General features: G+C 33.6%; 7 protein-coding genes across 7 annotated transcripts; 2 read left to right on the plus strand and 5 right to left on the minus strand.

Annotated features, from left to right (window-relative positions):
• Positions 1-108: 108 nt before the first annotated feature.
• LOC106409810 (protein STRICTOSIDINE SYNTHASE-LIKE 12-like) lies at positions 109-1,384 on the minus strand. Its single transcript, XM_013850365.3, has 3 exons — positions 1,056-1,384; positions 705-974; positions 109-626 (listed from the first exon to the last, which is right to left on the minus strand). Exons 1-3 carry the CDS (start codon positions 1,298-1,300, stop codon positions 155-157), a joined length of 987 nt encoding a protein of 328 aa, XP_013705819.1. The 5' UTR covers positions 1,301-1,384; the 3' UTR covers positions 109-154.
• A 233-nt stretch (positions 1,385-1,617) lies between these two features.
• LOC106414096 (protein STRICTOSIDINE SYNTHASE-LIKE 12) lies at positions 1,618-3,926 on the minus strand. The gene is made up of 3 exons (XM_013854804.3): positions 3,560-3,926; positions 2,549-2,821; positions 1,618-2,253 (listed from the first exon to the last, which is right to left on the minus strand). Exons 1-3 carry the CDS (start codon positions 3,784-3,786, stop codon positions 1,776-1,778), a joined length of 978 nt encoding a protein of 325 aa, XP_013710258.1. The 5' UTR covers positions 3,787-3,926; the 3' UTR covers positions 1,618-1,775.
• Positions 3,927-5,010: 1,084 nt separating this feature from the next.
• LOC106414626 (protein STRICTOSIDINE SYNTHASE-LIKE 12) lies at positions 5,011-6,538 on the minus strand. Its single transcript, XM_013855252.3, has 3 exons — positions 6,246-6,538; positions 5,796-6,065; positions 5,011-5,524 (listed from the first exon to the last, which is right to left on the minus strand). The coding sequence occupies exons 1-3, from the start codon at positions 6,473-6,475 to the stop codon at positions 5,047-5,049; spliced, it is 978 nt and encodes a 325-aa protein (XP_013710706.1). The 5' UTR covers positions 6,476-6,538; the 3' UTR covers positions 5,011-5,046.
• Positions 6,539-8,560: 2,022 nt separating this feature from the next.
• On the minus strand, positions 8,561-11,319 carry LOC106411976 (enolase 1, chloroplastic). Its single transcript, XM_013852845.3, has 7 exons — positions 10,854-11,319; positions 9,921-10,228; positions 9,691-9,845; positions 9,305-9,622; positions 9,078-9,224; positions 8,955-9,005; positions 8,561-8,860 (listed from the first exon to the last, which is right to left on the minus strand). The coding sequence occupies exons 1-7, from the start codon at positions 11,243-11,245 to the stop codon at positions 8,795-8,797; spliced, it is 1,437 nt and encodes a 478-aa protein (XP_013708299.1). The 5' UTR covers positions 11,246-11,319; the 3' UTR covers positions 8,561-8,794.
• A 2,080-nt stretch (positions 11,320-13,399) lies between these two features.
• LOC106412119 lies at positions 13,400-14,589 on the plus strand. Its single transcript, XM_013853011.3, has one exon. It carries the CDS (start codon positions 13,994-13,996, stop codon positions 14,429-14,431), a length of 438 nt encoding a protein of 145 aa, XP_013708465.1. The 5' UTR covers positions 13,400-13,993; the 3' UTR covers positions 14,432-14,589.
• Positions 14,590-14,601: 12 nt separating this feature from the next.
• LOC106412118 (60S ribosomal protein L6-2-like) lies at positions 14,602-15,973 on the minus strand. The gene is made up of 4 exons (XM_013853010.3): positions 15,642-15,973; positions 15,319-15,425; positions 15,024-15,205; positions 14,602-14,909 (listed from the first exon to the last, which is right to left on the minus strand). Exons 1-4 carry the CDS (start codon positions 15,896-15,898, stop codon positions 14,754-14,756), a joined length of 702 nt encoding a protein of 233 aa, XP_013708464.1. The 5' UTR covers positions 15,899-15,973; the 3' UTR covers positions 14,602-14,753.
• A 1,708-nt stretch (positions 15,974-17,681) lies between these two features.
• On the plus strand, positions 17,682-19,634 carry LOC125589127 (transcription factor MYB122-like). Its single transcript, XM_048761414.1, has 3 exons — positions 17,682-18,208; positions 18,327-18,456; positions 18,798-19,634. The coding sequence occupies exons 1-3, from the start codon at positions 17,944-17,946 to the stop codon at positions 19,513-19,515; spliced, it is 1,113 nt and encodes a 370-aa protein (XP_048617371.1). The 5' UTR covers positions 17,682-17,943; the 3' UTR covers positions 19,516-19,634.
• Positions 19,635-22,416: the final 2,782 nt, after the last annotated feature.

Here is a 22,416-nt window from a genome sequence, read left to right on the forward strand (position 1 = left end):
AAACAAATTTTCTTTTTATGTAAAATATATATCATTTTGAGATGGAAGCATTATTATTTTTGACATCTTTTGTTACAATATTACTTTTTTTTTTTTTTTGTAAACAAATGTAAATACCACTAGACTACGATAGAAATTTTAAATTGTTACAATATTACATGTTACCAACAAAGTTGGTCGTGAGTGTTCCGACATAAACAACACTTTTATATTCATTCACTTCACTAACTAACGTATCTCCATAATATTCTCCGAGAGACATAAGCCGTATAATCTCACCGCCGGCGTTGATTTTCACCGCTGACGGCTTGGTGGGGAGCACTATAAGCTTCACGGAGTTGGAAGCGATCCAGATATCTCCACCGTCTGTTCTCCTTATGTTGTCAGGACCAGGGATCGAAGGTACGAAAATCTCCCACGTGTTGGCTTTTGGACCCTTGATCCAATACCTTAAGATTCTATTCCTCAAAAACTCTCCCACCAGAACAAACTCTCCGTCGGAGCTCACGGCGCATCCGGCGGAGCCACTTAGACCGCTTAACAAAACGGTTACGCTTTTGGTCTTTGGATCGTACCTAAAAAACCTCCCCGTTGCATCATTAACAGCAACCGCCAAGACAAGTTGACTGTAATAGCAAACAAAAAAAGTTACGTTTGGCCGGTTAAACTAAACCGAACCGTTATGAAATCAAATTTTTGTTAACCTGGGGCCAAATCTTGTGCTGAAAGATGTGAAGTAAACCGAACCAGTCACTGGATCTACATCTAAACCGTCAAGGAATTTAAAAGGTGAACCACCTGCGCTATCGGCTAGGCGCTTGGCTTGGCCACCGCGGCCTGAAACCACGTACAACCCCAAGAATGCATCGGCTATGTACAAATCTCCGGTTATCTCATTGAAAGCTAAACCGACTGGTCTACCACATATGTTACCCAGAAAAGTCCCAACTGCTTTATCACATAGTGACTTGTTCCTATGACATAGACATTTTGAGTTATTACAAAAAAATGTGTGTATGTGTATGTATTAATGAGTATGTTGAATTAAAACATACGCTAGTGGTGTAATATAAGCGAACTCTGTAAAGCCAAGCTCTGATCCTTGGTATTTTAGGATCTTGCCGCCGGAGACTCCAGTATAAGGTCCTCCACCGTGAGAATCGAAAGCAAAAGCTTCGGGACCAGAGACTCCTGGTGGCAGAGGAATCTTCTGGAAGGTTTGAAGAGCGGAGACAAAAGAATGAGATGAGAAGAGATTGAGCAAAAAGCTGAGGATGAAGACTCTATGTGTTTCCAACATTCCGACTCATCAATAGATCACAATGAACAGATCAATATCGTTTTTGTATGCATACAGGCACAAGTCTTTGGTTTAATTGGATCATAACAGGTTGGTAGATGGTTATTAACCGGTTCGTGATTAGCTTAGATGCTCTTCTTGAGATGTCACAAGACTTTGTCTTTTCTCTATATTTTCCATTGTTTTAAACTGTACAATTCGTTGTCTTTTTCTGTCTCTTTTTCACGTGAACATGGCCAACTTTCCAGCTAATCCGAATATAAATACTGGAATTTTCATTTTCATTACTTTTAATTCCGTAAATCACGTACTATATCTTTAAACAAAAAATCATATATATTTGATTATTTGAACATGTTCATATTTGAACATGTTCAACATTACATATCCGGTTTATTTAGAAACAATAATTTTACATGTCTAAAAAGTTTATTATTCTGAAACAATCACTTAATTTCTTAAAGCCTTATTCACTTTAAAGCTTAAGGATTCCGGCAAAAGGACCAAACAGAGTTCCAATATAAAGCTTTCCTTGGGACTCATTAACCTCACTGACCAAAGTATCCCCAAACTTATCCTTAAGCGAAATTGTCTGAAGCACTTTACCATCAGAATTAACTTTAACTGCCGACGGATTTGTTATTCCGGTGGCTGTGTTCACAACCGAAGCAACCCAAAAATTTCCAGTAGAACCGATTCTCTTGATATTGTCAGGGTTCGAGACAGCATTGGTGAAGTCTTCAGAAGAACCAGCTTTAGGTCCTTTGATCCAGTACCTCTTGATGTTACTCTTGGTGAACTGACCAACCAGCACGAACGAACCATCTGAGCTGACGGCACAACCAGCTGAGCCACTTAGACCTTCAAGCAATACAGTCACCTTCTTTTTTGATGGATCGTATTTGAAGAGTTTTCCAGTAGCGTCTTTTGATGCCACTGCTTTCAACACATCGCTATATATATGCATAACCATAGTAATTGAAAATATAGATCAGTGATAAGTAGATAAATTTAACCTGATTTCGAATGGATAATATACTAAAATAAATGAATATATATTATTCAAACAAAATGTATAGCTTCGATCTGTTAACGTATAATATCTTACAAATGTAATTTGATAAACGATATGTTTTGTCTTTATACTTGACATAATTTCTGTTACGGTTATTTTAAAATACTATACTTATTTTGTTTTTAAATTGTATGACATGTATTTTTAAATAGAGAAGGAAAATGGAAGTTTACCCAGCGCTAAACTTTGAGCTGAAGGAAGTGAAATAGACGACGCCGGTAGTGTTATCAACGTCGAGACCATCGAGAAACACGAACGGTTTGCCGTCAACACTGTCGGCTATCTTCTTGGCCATACTGCCGAAGACAGCATGGACGACGTGAAGACCCAATACAGCATCGGCCACGTAGAGCTCTCTTGTAATGTCGTTGAATGCTAATCCCGCCGGGCGGCCGCATTTTCCGGCATTAGCAGTTCCAAGGGCTCCATCGCACCATTGCGACTTCCTAGAATAAATAAAACAAGATAGAATGTAAACAAGACTAGTAATTTGGAAGAAGGTCCAGTTGTAAATAAAACATCACAAACAAATACTTATAAGGTTAATCTAAAAAGGGTTAGCACTTACTTCCATTGTTTTTTTTCCAGCGTTAAAGAATGAAACTATTATTTAACGAATAGTTTACAATAATATTTCTATTTGACAAAACATTTTGATGAAGGGACCTGGACCATAAAGGGCTTTCAATTGATGAACAAAGAGTAGGTTGGTCTAGTTGCCGACCATTATGATGAAACAAGTAGCTTACAATCATTTCTAATTCACAAAAACCATAACATGATATATTTTGACAACGAAGTATCGTCAATGTTAACTATCTCGTTTTAAATATTACCACTTCATTCGGTTTATGCATGTGAGACGAAAGTATTAACTTCTTATTTTTGGTATGAACGAAATTATAACTTTCATAAGGATTTTCTGATCAAAACAATCTTATCATGTATCAATGAAAACATGTTTTGTACCAAATTTTAGCAAAAATTAAAATAAAATGAAAACATTTTGTGGCTATTTAGAAAGTAGGAGAATAAAATAAACCGAACTCAACGATTACGCAGCAGAAGCGAGCCATGTTGAAATAACGTTAAATGTATTCCAATTTTAATGAACTTAAAAGCATAATTCTAATAAAAGTTGTGTGTCTGTGTATTTTGGAGATCAAAAGAATAAAAAAACTTACGAGGATTCCGTCATATAGGCAAACTCGATATAACCTTTCCCTGGAGTATAGCTGAGGATTTTACCACCGGATACTCCGGTAAAGAAACCTTTTCCGGTGGAATCAATGGCGAAAGCTTCAGGGCCTGACCTCTTTCCCGGCACCGGAAGTTTTTGGAAAGATGCGTCATCGGAGAATACAGCCGACGAAAGAGAGAGAAGAGAAATCAAGAAGATAGATAACGTCATAACTTTTTGTTGGTCGCGTTTTGTTGCTAGATTGTGGCTTGTGGTTCTTGTATATTTATAGTTTTGATTTTTTCGTATTTCTTTTTATTGAACTTTCTTCTTTTGCTTTCAAGTATTTATAGAGATTAATATTCATAGAGCAGCAAATCAGGACAAAATTAGCAATTATTTTTATATAAGGAGAACAAATATGCCTAGATTGTGTTATAATTTCAACATTGATTAGAAGTAGATTGCTGAAATATATGTGTATCTTAGAGACAACTGGTTGAAAAGTTAATATAGGTGATGGATGTGGCATACTGAACCGTGATTTTGATATTTTATACCATTCATAGTATTTGTCAAAATTTTATGTACTTTTAACTATTTGTCATATGATAGTGTGATCCCTTTGTCTCTGTGGTGTTTTTACTTAAAACATAAAGTCAGTTCTGAGGGAAGAGATAGAGGAGGGGACAGAACTGACTGTCATCGTACTCTGCATGCAGTTCCTACCGTATGAACAACATTCTCGTGACATGTCAAAAATCAACTTTTCTAGCATCCGTTTTGCTAGAATCGAACATCATTTTTTTTTATTGTTCACCTATTCTTCTAGTCTCATTAGTAAAAAAAATCTTAAATGTATTTGAAACTGTCACAAACACTTCTAACATTTTGATTACCGAAAAAACCCGGTTTACGATATACATTTGTCACTACTAGCAAAATATGCATGATTTTTGTATGAAATTAATCTAAAACATATGACGTCCAACCAGTTTTCTTAAAAAAACTTATCAAAGACAGGGCCAGCTTAGATAGGGGGTGAGCGGTGCGACCGTCCCGGATCCAATTCGTTGTCACCCTATTTCTTAATAGACAAGGGTCCGATTTTTATATTAAAAATAAGAAAAGGGGTCCAATTTTTTATATATAAAAGTATTTTTTTATTTCAATAGATTTATTTTTAAAAATACATCTGGTATTTTAAAAAAACATATATCTATCAGATTTTTTAAAGAAAAATAATAGTTTGGAAATTAAAATTTTTTTTGCCCCAAGACCTATGACACCGTTGAGCCGGTCCCGATCAAAGAAGAAACGGAATTATAAGAACGTGTATAAAATGACAAAGAAGCGAGAATTCAATTTTGAGTTGATATATATATATATATATATATATATATATATATATATAACTTTATTATAGACTGAATAATTGAAAAAACTTTTTCAAGATGATCACCTTAACAATCATAATTTTGTAATACCAAATTAAAGTTTCATGATTCCAGCAAAAGGTCCAGTAAGTGTTCCAATATAAAGTTTGCCGTCTAACTCATTGGCTTCACTAAGCAAAGTGTCCCCAAACTCATTCTTGAGAGAAATGGTCTGAAGAACTTTTCCACTATAATCGATTTTCACAGCCGAAGGATCCGTTGGCACGACCACCTTGTTCTTGACCGAAGCAACCCAAAAGTTTCCAGTAGCACCGATCCTCTTAATGTTGTCAGGGTTCGAGACAGAACTTGTGAAGTCTTCAGTCGATCCAGCTTTGGGTCCTGTGATCCAGTATTTCTTGATGTTACTCTTTATGAACTCCGTAACCAGCACGAACGAACCATCTGAGCTCACGGCGCAACCAGCCCCACCACTTATACCTTCCATTAACACCGTCACTGCTTTAGTCGCTGGATCGTATTTGAAGAGCTTTCCGCTCGCGTCTTTTAGTCCAACTGCGATCAACACTTCGCTGCATTGCATAACCAACATATATTAGTACGCAAATTTAATTAAAAAAATCATGTATACATATATATATATCAACTACACCAATTTAAAAATTTATTTTTGGATACCCTAAATTTGTTAGAGTTTTGATTATTAATAATATAAAATTATGATAAAATAATAAAATAGTTTATATTGGTGCCATTATAGCTCATAATCATGAAGTTACGTGCATGTCTAAGTTATACACGACAGAAAATATGTACATAGAAGATCGAATATATATGCTCTACCTGGGGCTGAACTTTGAGCTGAAAGAAGTGAAGTAGACGACGCCGGTGGTGGGATCAACGTCAAGACCGTCCAAGAACTTGAAGGGCGTTCCGTCGACACTGTCGGCGATCTTTGTGGCCAAACCTCCGGCGGGAGGGATAACGTGAAGACCCAATGGAGCATCAGCGACGTAAAGATCACCTGTTTTGGGGTTGAACGCTATTCCCGCAGGTCTGCCACATTTCCCGGCCAATGCGGTTCCAGCTATTCCATCGCACCATGACGAATTCCTATAGGAACCAAACCAATTATAATATGTAAGACGATAATATAAGAACCACTAGTTTTGGTGAAACAAGAAGAATAATCATCAAAATATGTAATCTTGCAAACCCTGATAAAAAGGCAAAATAATATGTAATGTTAGTGATCATGTTGTAGCCTTGTAGGTCAAGTTTAATGAAACTTACGAAGTCGTGGTGATCTCGGCAAAATCTTCGAAACCCTTGTCGGCTGTATACTTGAGGATTTTACCACCGGAGACTCCGGTGAAAAAAGCTTTTCCGGTGGTATCGAAGGCAAAAGCTTCAGGGCCAGACCTCTTCCCTGGTATTGGGAGTTTCTGGAAAGATGCGTCATCGGAGAAAACAGCCGACGAAAGAGAGAGAAGAAGAGAAATCAAGAAGACAAATGAAGTCATTGTATTCTTAGCTTTGTTATTGATATCAAAGAGATATAGAATTTACTCTGGTACAAGAACCTGTTTGTGTCTGTATATATCGTGAGAGAATTGGTTTAAAAAAAGGAAATAGAAAAAAAATAGAAGAGATTTATTTATTTCCATTTATAGATAGGGAATTATATACTTCTTATTCTGGATGATTCCACAGATTTAATTACATAAAATCCACATTAAATGCTGAAAACTGGAAGTATTGATAGAGTATCAAATCAGACTTAAAAGCAAATTATCTGAATAAATAAAGAAACAAATATGCACAAATTATACATATCATATTTTTTTATGTATTTGTAATTTTGGATTGTTTATATAATCATATAGACGTTGGGTCGGAACAATTGTAATTACAATTGTAGATCAATATTTAAATTTTTATGATGGCTCAGATTCATAATCGTTTTCATTGTTTTAATATTCGAATGATGAAAAATGAACAAAGTTTATTTTATAAACCGATTACCATTAACTAATACGATTTGCATTTATTCTAATTCCCCTTAACTCCCACAAAAATATTATCAATTCTTGCTTTGGGGACAAAGTTTTTGTATCTTAAATATAATTTTCTATATTTACCTCATACCGAACTGTGTATCAATGCAATTATATTCAATATTTAAGCATGAGAGTAATAAGTTAATAGTCCTTAATTGTTTCTTTTATTAAAGAAAATATTACAAACGCAAGTTGTAAGGCAATCCTCCATGTAGATACTGGTTCATCGAAGTCCAAAACAGGTAAATTTGAATGTTTAGTTTAGTAAACCAATTGAAATTGGGTTACCAATTGTATTTGGTTTACTAAACTGTACCCAAAAAATACTAAACCTAATAAAAAAGACAATCTTCCCCGCCACTCACGTCGTCTCTTCTCTGTCATTGTGTAACTAACCATCACTGCCGGTGAGCAAAGGCGAGCTTCCAAAGTCTAAGAGCAGGTGACGTCAGCTGAATTTAAATAATTTGAGATGAGATGAGCTTTTGGACTTGAGCATATGTGGCGAGCTTGAGTCAGGTAAGGTAACGATGTTGCACTCGTTTAATGATGAGCATCGAGAAAATCATCGATAATTCACTTAGTGAGCTTGGTCATTCGTTCTCAATGGCCGGGACTTATTTTGGCAATTGGAAGCGTTAAATTCATCAATGTAACATTTGGTTCATAACTTGTTAACTTAACTGGTTAATATTTTTTTGTGAACATTATACTTATAATATATGATATATGATGCTCGTATTTGTTAATGTCCCTAGTCGAATAGTATACAATCAATTTCAGACTAACAAAAATTTTAATTGATTTTTAAGCTGACACGTAAGCTAAATTACATCATAATTAAATGATACCTAAGCATGGTCTCTTTTTAGTTAGTACAAATTTAAAGTTACAACTTTTAAATTATATTCAATTAATATAGGTGATTTGTATGTTACGTTATGTATTTTTTTGAAAAATATGATTAATTAGTACTCCTCTCAGTATAATTATATATAGTCTAAAGAAACTACATTATGTTATGGGATCTCTGATATTATTTACTGTATATGTTTTTTATAATATATTTACGTAGAACAAATAATTTAAACAATTAATATACTTTTGACGTTTTTTGGTAAAAAACTTTTGCATATTTGTTTCCCTTGGTGGAATGAATGACGCCAAATTGCCAACTTTCATAACTGGTAAACTAATATTTACTTAGTTTCATATTAACCGTCACTATGATATTTTTACAGAGATTTAAAAAATCATATAATAGATTGATATATTATTATTTAATGCATAATTAATTGAATAAAATGATTGGTTATTCAAAAAACTAGAATGAAATTCATTTCATTTATTTATGAACAAATTTGTTATGCAATGACTATTCCATTCGATTCATAGTAAATGGTAAAAAAAAATCTGTGAAATTAACGCAATCAACCATTCTACACCATTCAATTCCAAAAAATTGTTTCATTTGCACCCGTAAAACGATACTTTTCTGAATCACTAGAACGAATAAAATTGTCACAAATCCGATATACGCATAAAAGATAATGGTACGCTCCGGTTTATCCCGGTTATCCAATTAATCCGAAAAATGCAAATGTCAACATGAGTATCAATCACATTACAACAAAAGACTCCCGAGTGGAAAAGCTGTTCCGTTTTATTTGTTTTTTTTCATAAAGAAAACTTAAAGAGAAAGCTACAAAAGTTGATACGAAGCAGGGCTCATTTGGTTGTTACATAAGCAAAAAGCCAATGAATGCCTTTTCTCAAATCTTCTCACGGTGATCTGAAAGCTTCCCCTGCGTAACGCACGTTGCCGAGTTCCTCTTCGATACGGAGAAGCTGCAACAGAAACAAACCAAACCAAACTTATTGTGTAAGTGGCTGTCTTAAGATTTATTGAGTTGTACAAGTTTGGATGTCAGTTAATATTTACCTGGTTGTATTTTGACAAGCGTTCACTTCGGCAAGGAGCACCAGTTTTGATCTATACATAACATATGTTGTTTGATTAGATAACAATACTATGATACGGACATGTTTAGAGAATATGTTATACCTGTCCACTTGCCAAACCAACAGCAAGATCTGCGATGAAGTTATCCTCTGTCTCTCCACTCCTGTGACTAACCATCACACCCCAGCCTGCAGCTTTGGAGTCAAGTGCTGCTTGAATTGATTCCGTCACTGTCCCAATCTGGTTCACCTGTGATTACACAAAACATGACATGGTTTTAGAAAAAAAAGGGTATATACAATTGGAGAAGGTAATGAATCATTACTGACCTTCAACAATAGAGCATTGCAAGACTTTTTCTTGATAGCTTCAGCTATCCTCGTGGGGTTAGTGACCAACAAGTCATCACCAACGAGCTGGATATCCACAGAGGATTGCAACGAAGCCCATGAGCTCCAATCATCCTGGTCAAAAGGATCCTCGATCGATACAATCGGGAAATCTTTAATGAACTCTCTGTAGAGCTCAGCAAGACTCTCAGCTGACAAAACATGAGCTCCATCGTTGGGCTGCTTCTTGAAGTTCAAATCGTATCTACCATCTTTCGTGAAAAACTCTGACGCAGCTACATCCATTCCTATTTTGATCTGCAATAGTTATCAAAGTTATGTGACATTGACACTAAAGAATTTTGAAATAGGAAAACTTGGTTTACCTTTCCGGTGTAACCAGCTTTTTCAATTGCATCTATGAGCAGAACAAGTCCCTCCCTGTTATCTTGAACATTTGGAGCAAACCCTCCTTCATCACCGACGTTACAAGCATCTTGACCATACTTACTTTTGATTATTCCCTTCAACGTATGGTAAACTGTAATCAACAAAATCACATTAAGTTCATTACTATAAAAAAAACAAAGATTAAACTCAAATATCACTGACGTACCTTCACTTCCCATCTGAAAGGCCTCAGAGAATGAACTTGCTCCTACAGGTAGTATCATAAACTCTTGCATAGCCAAGCTGTTCCCGGCGTGACTACCTCCGTTGATGACATTAAAAGCAGGAACCGGCATGACAAGCTCCTTTGTTCCAGATAGTTCCTGGATGTGTTTGTAGAGAGGCACTCCTTTGGCTCCAGCACCTGCCCTGCAAACGCTTAGTGATACTCCTAATATAGCGTTAGCCCCGAGTTTCGACTTGTTCAAGGTCCCATCCAGTTCCAGCATAAGAGCATCAACATCAGCTTGGTTCCTTAAAAAAAAAAAAAGATATTCAACACGGCTTGCCTATCACCAATCACCATTTCAAGATGATTCATACGCAAATATCACAAAACAAAATCAAAACAAGAAGTCATTGTTATAAAGGATGCAAGAAAGACAATACGGAATAAAGAAAACGAACGTGGTTCATCAATACATGTAAATGTAATACGGATAAAGAGAGATCTTACTATCGGAAGCAATTTTAGTATAACTACGGTTATAAGAACACAATTTATATTTAAGACTATCCCACATCTAAAACCCTTTCGTTAACAGACTAACACTAATACTCAGTGTTCTAAAAATTGGTCTAATTGACACATAGGCATCAGCCTAGTTGGCAGATTGGACATAAACAAAACGATTTTTCTAGAACGATATCGGTCTACATGTTCAAAAAATCGGTTTAGACGTCTACCTAATCATTAATCTTGCTAAATACCATATGGGCTCAAACCAGATTCAAGCCATATCACCAACCACAAACAAAACTCAATAACCTTTACTACATTTAAAACCCAGACTAACCAAACAGCTGATTTGTAGATCTAAAATTAAGAACAGCAACACAAACTCATGTCATGTCTGAACGTAAGTTCTTTATTCTTTACCTAACGTCAACTCCGATGAGTTTCGGAGCCACAAGTTCGTTGATGTTCTTAATAGCTTGTAAGACACCTTTACCACCGTATACACTCTTATCTCCATCTCTCAGCTCGAGAGCCTCGTAGATCCCGGTAGATGCACCACTAGGAACAGCCGAACGGTACAGATCATCGGTGACCAGATCAACCTCCACCGTAGGATTCCCTCTGCTATCAATAATCTGCCTGGCTTTCAGTCCTTTCACTCTACACTCCTTAGTCACCACAGAGCATTGCACACCTGTGCGGCGGAATCTAAGGCATGACGGCGCGGATTCTGAGTAGCGTTGGGTGGAGACGCGGTGGTTGGAAGAGAGGAAAGATCTCTGGAGTTGGTGAGGTTTCGTAGTCAAAGCCATGATTGAAACCTTAACACTAACAAGAAAGCAGAAACTAGAAAAAGGAAGAATAGGTGGCGATGGATGGAGGTTTTATATATTTGAAAAACGTCCTTACGAGGGTTGGTGTAGGCGATGAAAACTAAGAGGAGTCAAAGGTCAAGTGTAAAACCGGTTCAATCTCAATTTAATTCCGGTTTTAAGAGAAAACCGGTTTGTGTTTAGGTAATTTTTCTTTTTAACACATTCCATAATAATACAACTAGGATAAGACAGTGAGTTTATTTTTATATATTATCGATAGTTTCTTTTATATATTTAATCATTTTATTTATATATATATAAAATATTTTTTGTTATTATATAATTTCTTTCCGATGGATCAGATCAATTTTTATTAAAAATAATGGAACAAAACTATAATTAATACATCATGGGTTGATCGGATTGGACATTAAATAAATTATGACATAAAAACCTTATTTTTTCCATCGAACACATTCTTGAAAAAAATGAACAGTATTGTTTTCATAATTGAATTATTTTGACTTTTATCTTCCATATGGTTTTGAAAGCTTTCAAATCAACCATCAAATTGATACATGTCATTTTAATGTTTTTAGTCGTATACTTAAGGAAAACTTACATTTTTGTAATTTAAAGTCGTTTTAAAAAATTCAAAATCTAACATATAAGAAAAAATATAACATATAAGAAAAATATAACATTTAAGGTGTCCTCATTTTTGTATTTTAAAGTCGTTTTAAAAAAAAATATATAACATATAAGGTTTCCTCATTTTTGTAATTTAAAGTCATTTTAAAAAATTCTAAATATAACATATAAGAAAAAATCTAATTTTTTTATTATATGGTTAATGTGATTGTTTAATTTTTTTTAATAATATAAATTTAAACAAAAATGAAGAAGGATGCAAAAATTGTTATCAAATATTTATTATTCATAATCATTAATTGCCATATATATGTAAATCATATTAGGTAATTCCGTAGCTTTTATTTAAGGAAATAATACACATTTCATATATTTTAGGTTAATATAATGTTCTCTAGTGTTATATAATTATGAAATAATGTGACACCATTAGATTAAACTATACTTTATATTAGATGCTCTAGAATTCTTTGAAATGGAATTTAGAAGGCATTTAGAGTGCCACCTAGGATTTGAGATTTTTTTTAATTAATACAAAATTAAGGTTCTAATTTTTCAAATGCTTTTCAATTAATATATAAGAGATTTCTAATTCTATTAATATAATGATGAACTACCTGCAACACAGTATTGATGAACAAAAACATATAAGTATTCCATGATAAAAGCTTTCTCAGAACACTTGGATCGACAGATGGTTATGCATATACGATATTTTCGATGGACAGACTTTTTCGTCAGCAGACAACCACAACGAACGGCTTTGCATTGTACTCCAACAAACTTCACATCATATAATTTTCAAGAAATTGTATAGTCTAAAATCGAATCTCAGATCTGGGTATAAAAGTTTTTAAACTTTAACCAGTAAGTTATGGTGCTTCCACCGTTTATGTTTAGATAATATAAATTGCATTTTTATCTCATTTTCATAATTTTATTTCCAAATCTATGTGTTCAAAAAAAAATCCCAAATCTATTTTTTTTTTAGCTAGAAAATAACTCAATGTGATTACTTTTCTAATTTCTCTGTTTCAAAATAATATAAGTTTTATAATTTTCGCAGATTAAAAATAAATATTAAATAGCTATTATTAATATTTTTTGTAACTAATTATTTTCCATAACTTTTAGTAACCAATAGAATTTTAATAAACATAATTATCTTTCTTCTTAAGTTTACAATATATATCATTAAATAATATATTGAAAAATGTAAGGAAAAAAATTTAAAACAATTAACAAATGAAGTATTAATTAACTATTGGCAAGTGCTTTGCAAATTCGATCGTCTCGTGGGTTGCGTTCTCTATCAAAAGTTGCGTTTACTATAGAAATCAGTCACCTTTGTTTTCTTGCTACTGATTGTGTGTATAACTTACTGAAAACAGAAAATGTAGAATATATAAACCAAAAGTGTACGTCTCTCTCGTAGGTGAACAAGAACAAAAAAACAACCATTAACAGTGTAAGACTTGAGGAGACAGATGCTCTATAAAACTCATAAAAAGGTTGTTGAAGTCTAGAAAACAAGCTCATGTGGCTTCATTCCCTGTTTCAGTGAAAACCTTGCGCCGAGGTGATACATGTTAGTTGATAGATGTTTTTTATTTCGACAATATACTGTATATGGTTAATAATAACATCACTATTCTTTGTATGATCGTATCTGATGGTTTATAGTTGATGTATAGTTTACCAATTCTTTTTCCTTTAGAAAAACACTAGAATATATTAATATCACTTTACTAGTCAAACAAATACATTACGTGGTAGTTGCAGAAACTAAAGTCAAAATCAGATCAACAGTTAGCGTTTGCTTCACCTCTAAGAGAACAATGGATGATATGTATTTTGTTATAGTATTATAGTTTGAGAAGCTTTATATGAAGCTGATGAGGATTTATCCGCTTTATTCACTTTTCCATGTCATCTTTAACAAACACTGGTCGGCTAAAAGCTCTTCAAAAGACTAATGTTCATGTGCACATGCGCTATATATAGATCGTCATCCGCAAATATGCAAATAACTAAAGATCCCAACGTTCTATCGACAAATATTGATCTTCAAGAACCAAAACATCATAAGCTCCAATGGCAACGACTAGCTCTAGTAGCAGCACTTCGTTGTATCCACCTGCCCAGCAACCGCAACAGACATTAGTAGGCAATGAGATCGAACCTACGGCGACAAATGCTAATCTGGTGGCCGCACCAAACGGTCCAAACCACTACTCGTCCGGCTCCATTGGACCCTTCTTCGCTGTCATCTCTGTTCTCGTCGTTCTTGCAGTTCTCTCCTGCTTCTTGGGCCGGATATGCGCACGGCGAAGACGTCAGAGAAGTGGTGTAGTGGCTGAAGTCAATCCGTTGGAGATGATAAAGAGCCGTGGGCCTTTAGGGTGGCTGAAAAGGAAATGGACACGGTGCTTGACCGGAGACGTGGAGGCTGGAGCTAAAGTTACTGATTGCACCGGCAAAGAAACGCCTAAAGATGGTGATCATACTCGTCTAGAAGCTCCTCCAGCTTGAGCTTCGATTCAAGATATGTGTGATTGAGAGAGAAAAGTAATAAACATTTTTAGAAGCGTTTCAACTAGAATGTAAGCAAATTTTATCATATACGAATGCTGTTTCAGCTCTTCAAAGCCCATCTTATGGAACTTTATACTCTTCATTGTTACAAATCTCACGTTCAAAAATAAGATAGAGAAAACATAAATATGTAAAACAGTAAATACAGAAATGTCAGAAGCCAAAATTTGTCTTTGATTGATGAACAAGAACAAGGCCAACCATTCAGAGGGTAGAACTAAAGGAGACACTCTAAACACCACAAAAAAGGTTATGAAATCTAGAAAACAAGCTCATGGGGCTTCATCCCTTGTTTCAATGAGAACCTGGCGCCCAAATAAGTCTTCAGATCTGGAACTGCTTCAATGGCTTTGATCAAAGCTGCATCGACGGCCTTCTGGTCATCTTTCTTCCCTTGTGGAATCTCCTTCTTCTCCTGTGGGATGAAAAACCCATAAAGTGGTCAAGAGTAGTTGTAGGGTATTGTACAAAAGAGAGAACTTCTGAAGGATCTGAGAGAATAAGAAGAGAGTGGCTTTGATTGATATACCTCTTTCTCTGCCTGGAAGAACTCTCCTTCTCCCTTCTTGTTCTTCTTCTCAGCAACCTTTCCAAAATACTTATCATCAAATTTATCAAGGCTGACTCCAGAGATGCCAACCTTAGTGGACGTGCCAATCACATAGGACTGATTAACACGTCTCAAAGGAACACCATTGATCTTGAGCGGTCCTGAAAGCCCAATAACAAAAACAGGAACCGTCAGATAACAAATCAAATGAATGAGCTTTAACGCCAAATGATTAATAGAAAGTGTCAACGATCATGAGAACAAAAAAACTCACCGGACACAAGAAGCAAGCCAGAAGGAAGCTGCTTCAAGAAGACAACTCTCTTGCCCTTGAACCGACCCGCAAGTATAATCAACACTGTCCCTGGAGAGATGTTCGATCTTGCAATACAGGTCATAAGGATGATCAGACATCAAGAACATTTGACAACGAAACATAACTTCACAAGCATAACTGATCCGACAAAGACAAAATGTAAAACATGGTAATGTTCCGACAGATTAAAAGGATGAAACACATAGCGTTAGAGACAAGCAAATCAAACAAACACAAAGAGAGACAAATCACATCGAGCTTAATATCATTCCATAACGTACCTGAGCTTGGTGGGTTTTGGGTTGCGTCTGTTGGCGAGAGGCTTCTTGACGTCTTCAGCTGGATAGAACTTCGAAGGCTTCTCCGCCGGAGCATCAGCCTTGGACTTAGCGTCGTGGCGAGGGAAAACGCCGCCGTTTTTGGCCTTGATAGCCCAAAGACCTCTCTTGTGGTACATCTGAGACCTCGAGTATTTGCCAACTCCCCTGATCAGATCAGGGTTTCTGCTGACCTTCGCCGTCCTCTCTTTCGCCGGCATCGTTGAAGGGGATGATGACAAGTTTTTTTTTTTTTTCACCGGCTGCGAAAAAATGAGGGAGAAGGAGAGACTGAGATTAACGAATTGGAATTGACATCATAAGCCCTAAGAAATTATGGGCTTTGTAGTTTTATTGGGCTTCAATATGTGGACCATTCATTAAAGAGGAAGCCCAAACATTAAACAATGGTCAACCGAGTAAGCGAGCCTACTTCTCACGGTGGCGGTCAGTTGAGGACAAAGAGTTTGGTGGTTTTAGGCCATTGCGAAGTCACATCACATGCATCATACATCTATTGGAATAAGAATATTCCAATGATGCACTCATTTAAATGAGACTCCTTAAGAAAACTTTATTCAACAAGTCTATATGATTACTTAGTCTAGATACAAAATGTGGACAAATATTTCTTAAGAGTAGAAAAGTTATTGATCCCCATTTACGTTATATGTCTTCTCATTTTGTTTTCATCGCCTGATTGTTGATTTGGTTATATGTTGTCTAGGTCCGGTGTTTTTAGGGGCCAAGTTGTAGGTTAATTAGTAGTTTCTTTAAAACTGCAACGACGTCGACTACATAAGTACATTACCACTTTCCTTGAACTTTCAATATGTTTTTTTTTTTTTTTTTTGTAAACAAAAACTTTCAATATGTTGTATAACCAAGACCGCCAACTAGTTTCGTATTTTTCTTAGTTACTTATCAGAACTATTTTCTCGTCGTGTAATGTTTTTTAAACATTTTTTTTTTTGTTTTGTTTCTTGTTTGTTACTACAATGTTACTATCGGTCTGTCTCTAGAAAAGTCTCGCACTCCATCTTTTACAATTGATTTTATTCTAAACAAATAACACTGTACATGCACGTACTCTTTTGGCTTTTGTTGCTCTGCATATCTCGAGGTAAGTATTTTTTTTCGCGCAACTCGTGTGGCACGAAGTCGTGAGCTATGACTTTAGACAAATTTTAACTACAATAACTAATGGATATTGATGACTGATGAGAAAATTCAACTAAAAGGCAATATGATAGTAGAGCTATACGTTCAACGTTCCGACTCTGTTCATTACATTTAACATATGGTTTGGTGTTCAAACCTGTATTTAAGTTTAGCTTTGATCGGTTTGGTTAAATTCGAATTGAACATCCTAAAACTAAATTAAATATATGTGTTTCTATCCACGTATTTCTGACTATTCTAATGTTGAATCCATTAGCTGGAACAAAGATCTAACGTTTTAAACAATGAATTTAGACTTCGACCAAGGTTTTAAAATTGAATTAGGAAAAGATAAAACACCACGTCTTGATGTGGACGGAAAATTATAAAAAGTGGTACGAGTTTGTAGCAGCCACATGCGAAATAGTATCCGTCAATTATCTTCTACTGAATTTTTTTTCTCAAGCTACGTTTTACAAAAAATTTATATAGGACTTGTGACATAATGGAACAATATATTGGATATTTTTTTCCTTTGGTCCAGTGATGTTCCGAGCTTGGATCCAGAACTGTTTGTCATACAAGTTAGTATGGATACTGTAGTTAAGTATTAGTAACTGCAAAGGATGAAACTCCTACGAACGATAAGAAACAAACTTTCAAAATAAAAGAAATAATAATATTGGCTAGCTAGAAAATCAATAATACGTACAAGAACCTCCACCGCAATCTTTTCGCACTGACAAAGTCTGCACATTTTTTAATAAGAGTAGAGAGATATTTTATAATCTATAAAAAGGTTGAAATCCACGTTTGCAAACAATTAAAATGACGCCGTCGTCTGCACAGAGCCACGCACGCATAAGATAAAAAAGCTCACCGCTCCTTCTTGAAATTTCTCACTTGCCTTAGCCAGCAGCCAAGTGAAAGGAAACAGAGCTCTCTCTTCTCTCTATACTTTTCATCTCAAAATACGAAAATATATCAGTTTTTTTTAGAAGAAAATATCAAGTTATATGTGTATTACAAAAAGCATAGTATCGAGTAAGAACAATATGTCGATAAGACGTATCTATCCATGCCTTAATGTTCTCATCAAAAGATCATGTCCTTTCTTTCTTTGATCTATCACCAGACCACAACAAAAAATCTTTATTTTTTCTTCTTTCTCTCTTTTTTTTTCTTTCTCTCTTTTTTTTCTTTCTCTAGCTTCTATTGTAACAATCAAAAATCAAGAATGGTACGGACACCGTGCTGCAGAGCAGAAGGGTTGAAGAAAGGAGCATGGACTCAAGAAGAAGACCAAAAGCTCATTGCATACGTTCAACATCACGGTGAAGGAGGTTGGCGAACCCTTCCCGACAAAGCTGGTATATTATTTTCTCAAAATCAAATTATTAATTCCCCCAATTTGGCATATTCAATCAGCTTTTCTTTGCATTATACAGTTTCATTATTATTTAATGCTTTTAAATCATAAAATTATAGGACTCAAAAGATGTGGAAAAAGCTGCAGATTGAGATGGGCCAATTACCTTAGACCTGACATTAAGCGTGGTGAGTTAAGCCAAGAGGAGGAAGATTCCATCATTAATCTCCATGCCATTCATGGCAACAAGTAAGTATTTAATTTTAGAATATCACATTTGCTTAAGGAAATTAAACTATGCTAAATAATTTCAGTATTGATTTGCATTTGTTATACTTATATTTATAAAATTGTTTATATGGTTTGTGTATGATATCATATTATAATTTAATATTGTCAAATAAAAATATTTGTAAGATATAAACTGTACCAAACTCATTATATTATTGTTATAAGAAATTATTTTAAAATAAAAACAATTGAGCAGAATAATTTAGGTGTAAAAGTGGAATAAACTAAAAAAAACTACCCCCATTATACAATGTGATGCCAATATGCCATGTAGTAATAAATAATGTTTTGATGATCAGATGGTCAGCCATAGCTCGTCGATTACCAGGAAGAACAGACAACGAGATCAAGAACCACTGGAACACCCACATCAAGAAACGTCTTATAAAGAAAGGCATCGATCCCTTGACCCACAAATCACTTGACCATTCCGAGACATTGCCGGATAAAAGCATCGGTCATCAGGAGGATGATGATCAGAAGTCAAACAATAAAAAGTCCTTAGGGCCATCATCAGCTCGGTTCCTGAACAGAGTAGCAAATAGATTTGGTAAGAGACTCGACCACAGTGCTCTGTCTGATATTATTGGAAGTGGTGGCCCATTTACTACTCACACTACTCCAACTACTAGTGCTTCTGAATGTGAGAAGTCAACAAGTTCTCTTTCCACACCAAACTCTTCTAATCTCCACATGATCCACGATGCAACATCTTTGTCCTCGTCTACGTTCTCTAACGATACCTCCGCTCAGTTAGTGTACGACAATATCTTTGATGACGTAGAAGATATGACGGGATTTTCATCAAGATTTTTGAATGATATTGTTTCTCATGATGATGAAGATCTCTTGATGCTGGATGAATCTTCTTCAGACAATACTTTGTTCATGAAGGAACTTACAATGATTCTCAAAGGGGATAAAACCGAGACGATGTCGTTTAATGATAGCCACCTGGCGGCCATCAATGTTGTTGATGACTACTCCTTTGAAGGGATTGACAACTGGTTTGGATAAAGTATATGTACATACTTGTTCAGATGTTTAAAAAATGGTTGAGATATTAGTTTCCTGAGGGATTGAAAGTCCACATTTTATGATGATGATGAAAATATGCAAGTATATCAATTAGAATTTGATTTTTCTGAGTTTTTAATATAGTTCGTGTGAGTTTCTAGATGATTGTGATGTTTGTTTTGTAAGAAATTTCAAATCAATAAAAAAATTATGTTTATAAACTCTATAAATTAATACTCGATAAATTAATGAACACTATAAGTTAATAAAAAAATTAGTTTCAAATTGGATCGGTTCAAAATATGGCACAAAATGATAAAATAATAATATTATAGAAAATTTATGTAAATTTATGGGTCCATTAAAATTATAAATTAATAATTTATTTTATATAAGTACAAACCAACCATTATATTATTTGTTTTATATTCGCAATAAAATTATCTTTATATTTTTTTAATTTTTAACATATTTTGATGAAATTTAGTAAAATTATATCTAAAACCACATTTAAATTCTATGAAACATATTTTATAACACCAAATAATATATTTCAAAAAGTTAATATACTACAAAATAGAAATCTTTAAAAAAAAAATTATACTACAAAAACTTTTAATATATCTTTTTGTATATATACTACAAAAAAATCTTTTAAAAAAATCTTCATATAAAAAAATCTAATTTTTTTATTATAAATTAATAACTTCATAAATTAATAAAATATCAAAGTCACAACATTATTCATTTATAGAGTTTTTAATGTATGTGGTATCGTGTTTGAATCGGAAGAAACATTCTCTGATATATATTAACCACCAACTAACAAACGAACAAATTATTTACAGATATTAGATTGTTAAGTTCATTTAACTTTCTGGGAGATATTGTTTAGGTCTTTTTAGGTTTAGTATGCATAATGTTCCATTCACTATTGGTGTGATGAATAGTGAGTGGACTAACTAGCTAACTGCTACAAGAAGCAGGTGAGATTCATGATAATTTATATATTATCCTTTCTGCTCCACTTGTGTATTATTTTTCAACCTGTTTTCATTTACTTAAACATGTATATGAATATAATATCAATTAGTTGACAAAAATGAATATAATATTAATTAATTATATTATCGCGCGATGACAAACTTTAAATATTATGTTCATATACATGTTTTAATTAAGTGGAAACCGTTGCAAAATAATAATTTGAATGAATCTAAATAATTAATACAACATATATATATAATTTCATAAATATTATAAAATTAAGAAATAGTTAATGTGATAAATCTGAATGTTTATTTTCAGTAACTAAAAATATTTTGTGGAATAACATGACTGTTAATGAATAACTAGACACCACCTAAAAACAGAAAATGCACCCTACTCACCAATTGCCTTGGGATCCTTTATCCCAACTTGGGATCCTTTATTCCAAAGAGGACATCCTCTAGAAGTTTAATACATGGTGCTGTGTGTGCACACTAATTGTTAAACACTCTTTCCGTTTTACAAAGATAGATTTTTTAGCGTTTTCACAAATATTAAGAAAACACATTAAATTATATATTGTTTTCTGTAATTTTCAATTTTTAATATTTTTTAACCAATAATAATTCAATAAAATTAATTAATTTTCTTGAAATTTACAATTTTTTCATAGAAAACATAATTATCTTTTTGAAACGGATGGAATATATATATATATTAGAAATGCAGCCATACCACGTTAAATGTGGAACCTAAGTCTATTTTATGTCTAAGTGAGGACGGAACTTCCATGTCCATCCACAACGGGATTCAGCAAACAATAGCCATATCTTGTTCACAGCAGACACAACATGCCAGAAGAAAATCGACCCCTTTTTACATCTCGCGTACCATATATATCGACATTGTCTTAGGTTCAATATATTATCTATGTCTGACAGTATGATAACCTGATCAATACGTCCGAGTGCTGTTATGATATAAAAACATGTCCATTTTGTATAACAAGAGAATTCGATTTTTGAAAAAAATTGAGCTTTCCACTCTCATTTATTGATATTTGTTCAATTTTAACTATTTTACATGGTTGGATTATCTTTGCTTCCTTTTCTTAAGAAAATTTTCAACTTATTGCTATTTTTACATGTATAATAGTATTTTGGTATTTAGATATAACTAAGTGATTATCTCATGCCCATGCACGGATAAATATTCATATCATAAATAAATTATAATAATTATTTAGTATTTTACTTTCAGTATTATAAGTTTAAAACTAAATTTGGTTTATAATATATATGTATGGAATATAAGCAAACAGTTATTTTGAATATTTTATATTATTATCTTAATTAAAAATATGACAATGGTATAAAACATTTAACCTGTTTATTTATTTTAGGTAAACTGAATTTTTTCTGTTCATTTTAGACTAAATCACAATTTCTTATATTTATATTTAATTATTTTTAATTTTATTTAGGTGATTCTTTTTTTGTTTTACAGTTTTATAAATAAATAATATATATATATATATATATATATATATATATATCGATAAATTTATTCATAATTTAATATATGTAATTTTGATCAGTTTGAAGATCTATGATCGGTTCTATGGTTATTTTATATACTAATTAGATTTATGATTTTGATGATCGATTTATTGATTTATTTAATTTATTGCTTAAATCGTAATGAGATTTTATTTGTTTATATCAATTTGAAATAAAGTAAAATGATGATCGGTACAGAATGACATAAGCTAACATAATTAATAATTGTTAAAAGTCTCATGCATGTATATGAATATTTAAAAAATAAGTAAAGCATAATTAGAATTATTTAATAGTTTGCTTTCATTTTTTATAAATTAAAATTCATTTTAAAATTTATTTTTAGGAAAAT

Source organism: Brassica napus, chromosome C6, assembly GCF_020379485.1.
Source record: "Brassica napus cultivar Da-Ae chromosome C6, Da-Ae, whole genome shotgun sequence".
Lineage (NCBI taxonomy): Eukaryota > Viridiplantae > Streptophyta > Magnoliopsida > Brassicales > Brassicaceae > Brassica > Brassica napus.

Excerpts from the sequence above, each read along its gene's own strand:
- LOC106412119 (XM_013853011.3), top strand. The coding sequence starts at position 13,994 with ATGGCAACGACTAGCTCTAGTAGCAGCACTTCGTTGTATCCACCTGCC.
- LOC106409810 (XM_013850365.3), bottom strand. The coding sequence starts at position 1,300 with ATGTTGGAAACACATAGAGTCTTCATCCTCAGCTTTTTGCTCAATCTC. Across the intron at positions 975-1,055 it reads GCTTATATTACACCACTAGC|GAACAAGTCACTATGTGATA; the intron begins GTATGTTTTAAT and ends TCTATGTCATAG. Across the intron at positions 627-704 it reads AGCACAAGATTTGGCCCCAG|TCAACTTGTCTTGGCGGTTG; the intron begins GTTAACAAAAAT and ends TTGCTATTACAG.
- LOC106411976 (XM_013852845.3), bottom strand. The coding sequence starts at position 11,245 with ATGGCTTTGACTACGAAACCTCACCAACTCCAGAGATCTTTCCTCTCT. Across the intron at positions 9,623-9,690 it reads AAGCTGGTTACACCGGAAAG|ATCAAAATAGGAATGGATGT; the intron begins GTAAACCAAGTT and ends TAACTATTGCAG. Across the intron at positions 9,225-9,304 it reads GCAATGCTCTATTGTTGAAG|GTGAACCAGATTGGGACAGT; the intron begins GTCAGTAATGAT and ends GTGTAATCACAG.
- LOC125589127 (XM_048761414.1), top strand. The coding sequence starts at position 17,944 with ATGTCCTTTCTTTCTTTGATCTATCACCAGACCACAACAAAAAATCTT. Across the intron at positions 18,209-18,326 it reads AACCCTTCCCGACAAAGCTG|GACTCAAAAGATGTGGAAAA; the intron begins GTATATTATTTT and ends ATAAAATTATAG. Across the intron at positions 18,457-18,797 it reads CATGCCATTCATGGCAACAA|ATGGTCAGCCATAGCTCGTC; the intron begins GTAAGTATTTAA and ends TTTGATGATCAG.
- LOC106412118 (XM_013853010.3), bottom strand. The coding sequence starts at position 15,898 with ATGCCGGCGAAAGAGAGGACGGCGAAGGTCAGCAGAAACCCTGATCTG. Across the intron at positions 15,426-15,641 it reads CCAAAACCCACCAAGCTCAG|ATCGAACATCTCTCCAGGGA; the intron begins GTACGTTATGGA and ends CTGTATTGCAAG. Across the intron at positions 15,206-15,318 it reads TGGCTTGCTTCTTGTGTCCG|GACCGCTCAAGATCAATGGT; the intron begins GTGAGTTTTTTT and ends TTGGGCTTTCAG.
- LOC106414626 (XM_013855252.3), bottom strand. The coding sequence starts at position 6,475 with ATGACTTCATTTGTCTTCTTGATTTCTCTTCTTCTCTCTCTTTCGTCG. Across the intron at positions 6,066-6,245 it reads GCCGAGATCACCACGACTTC|GAATTCGTCATGGTGCGATG; the intron begins GTAAGTTTCATT and ends TGGTTCCTATAG. Across the intron at positions 5,525-5,795 it reads AGCTCAAAGTTCAGCCCCAG|CGAAGTGTTGATCGCAGTTG; the intron begins GTAGAGCATATA and ends TATGCAATGCAG.
- LOC106414096 (XM_013854804.3), bottom strand. The coding sequence starts at position 3,786 with ATGACGTTATCTATCTTCTTGATTTCTCTTCTCTCTCTTTCGTCGGCT. Across the intron at positions 2,822-3,559 it reads GCCTATATGACGGAATCCTC|GAAGTCGCAATGGTGCGATG; the intron begins GTAAGTTTTTTT and ends TATTTATTCTAG. Across the intron at positions 2,254-2,548 it reads AGCTCAAAGTTTAGCGCTGG|CGATGTGTTGAAAGCAGTGG; the intron begins GTAAACTTCCAT and ends GCATATATATAG.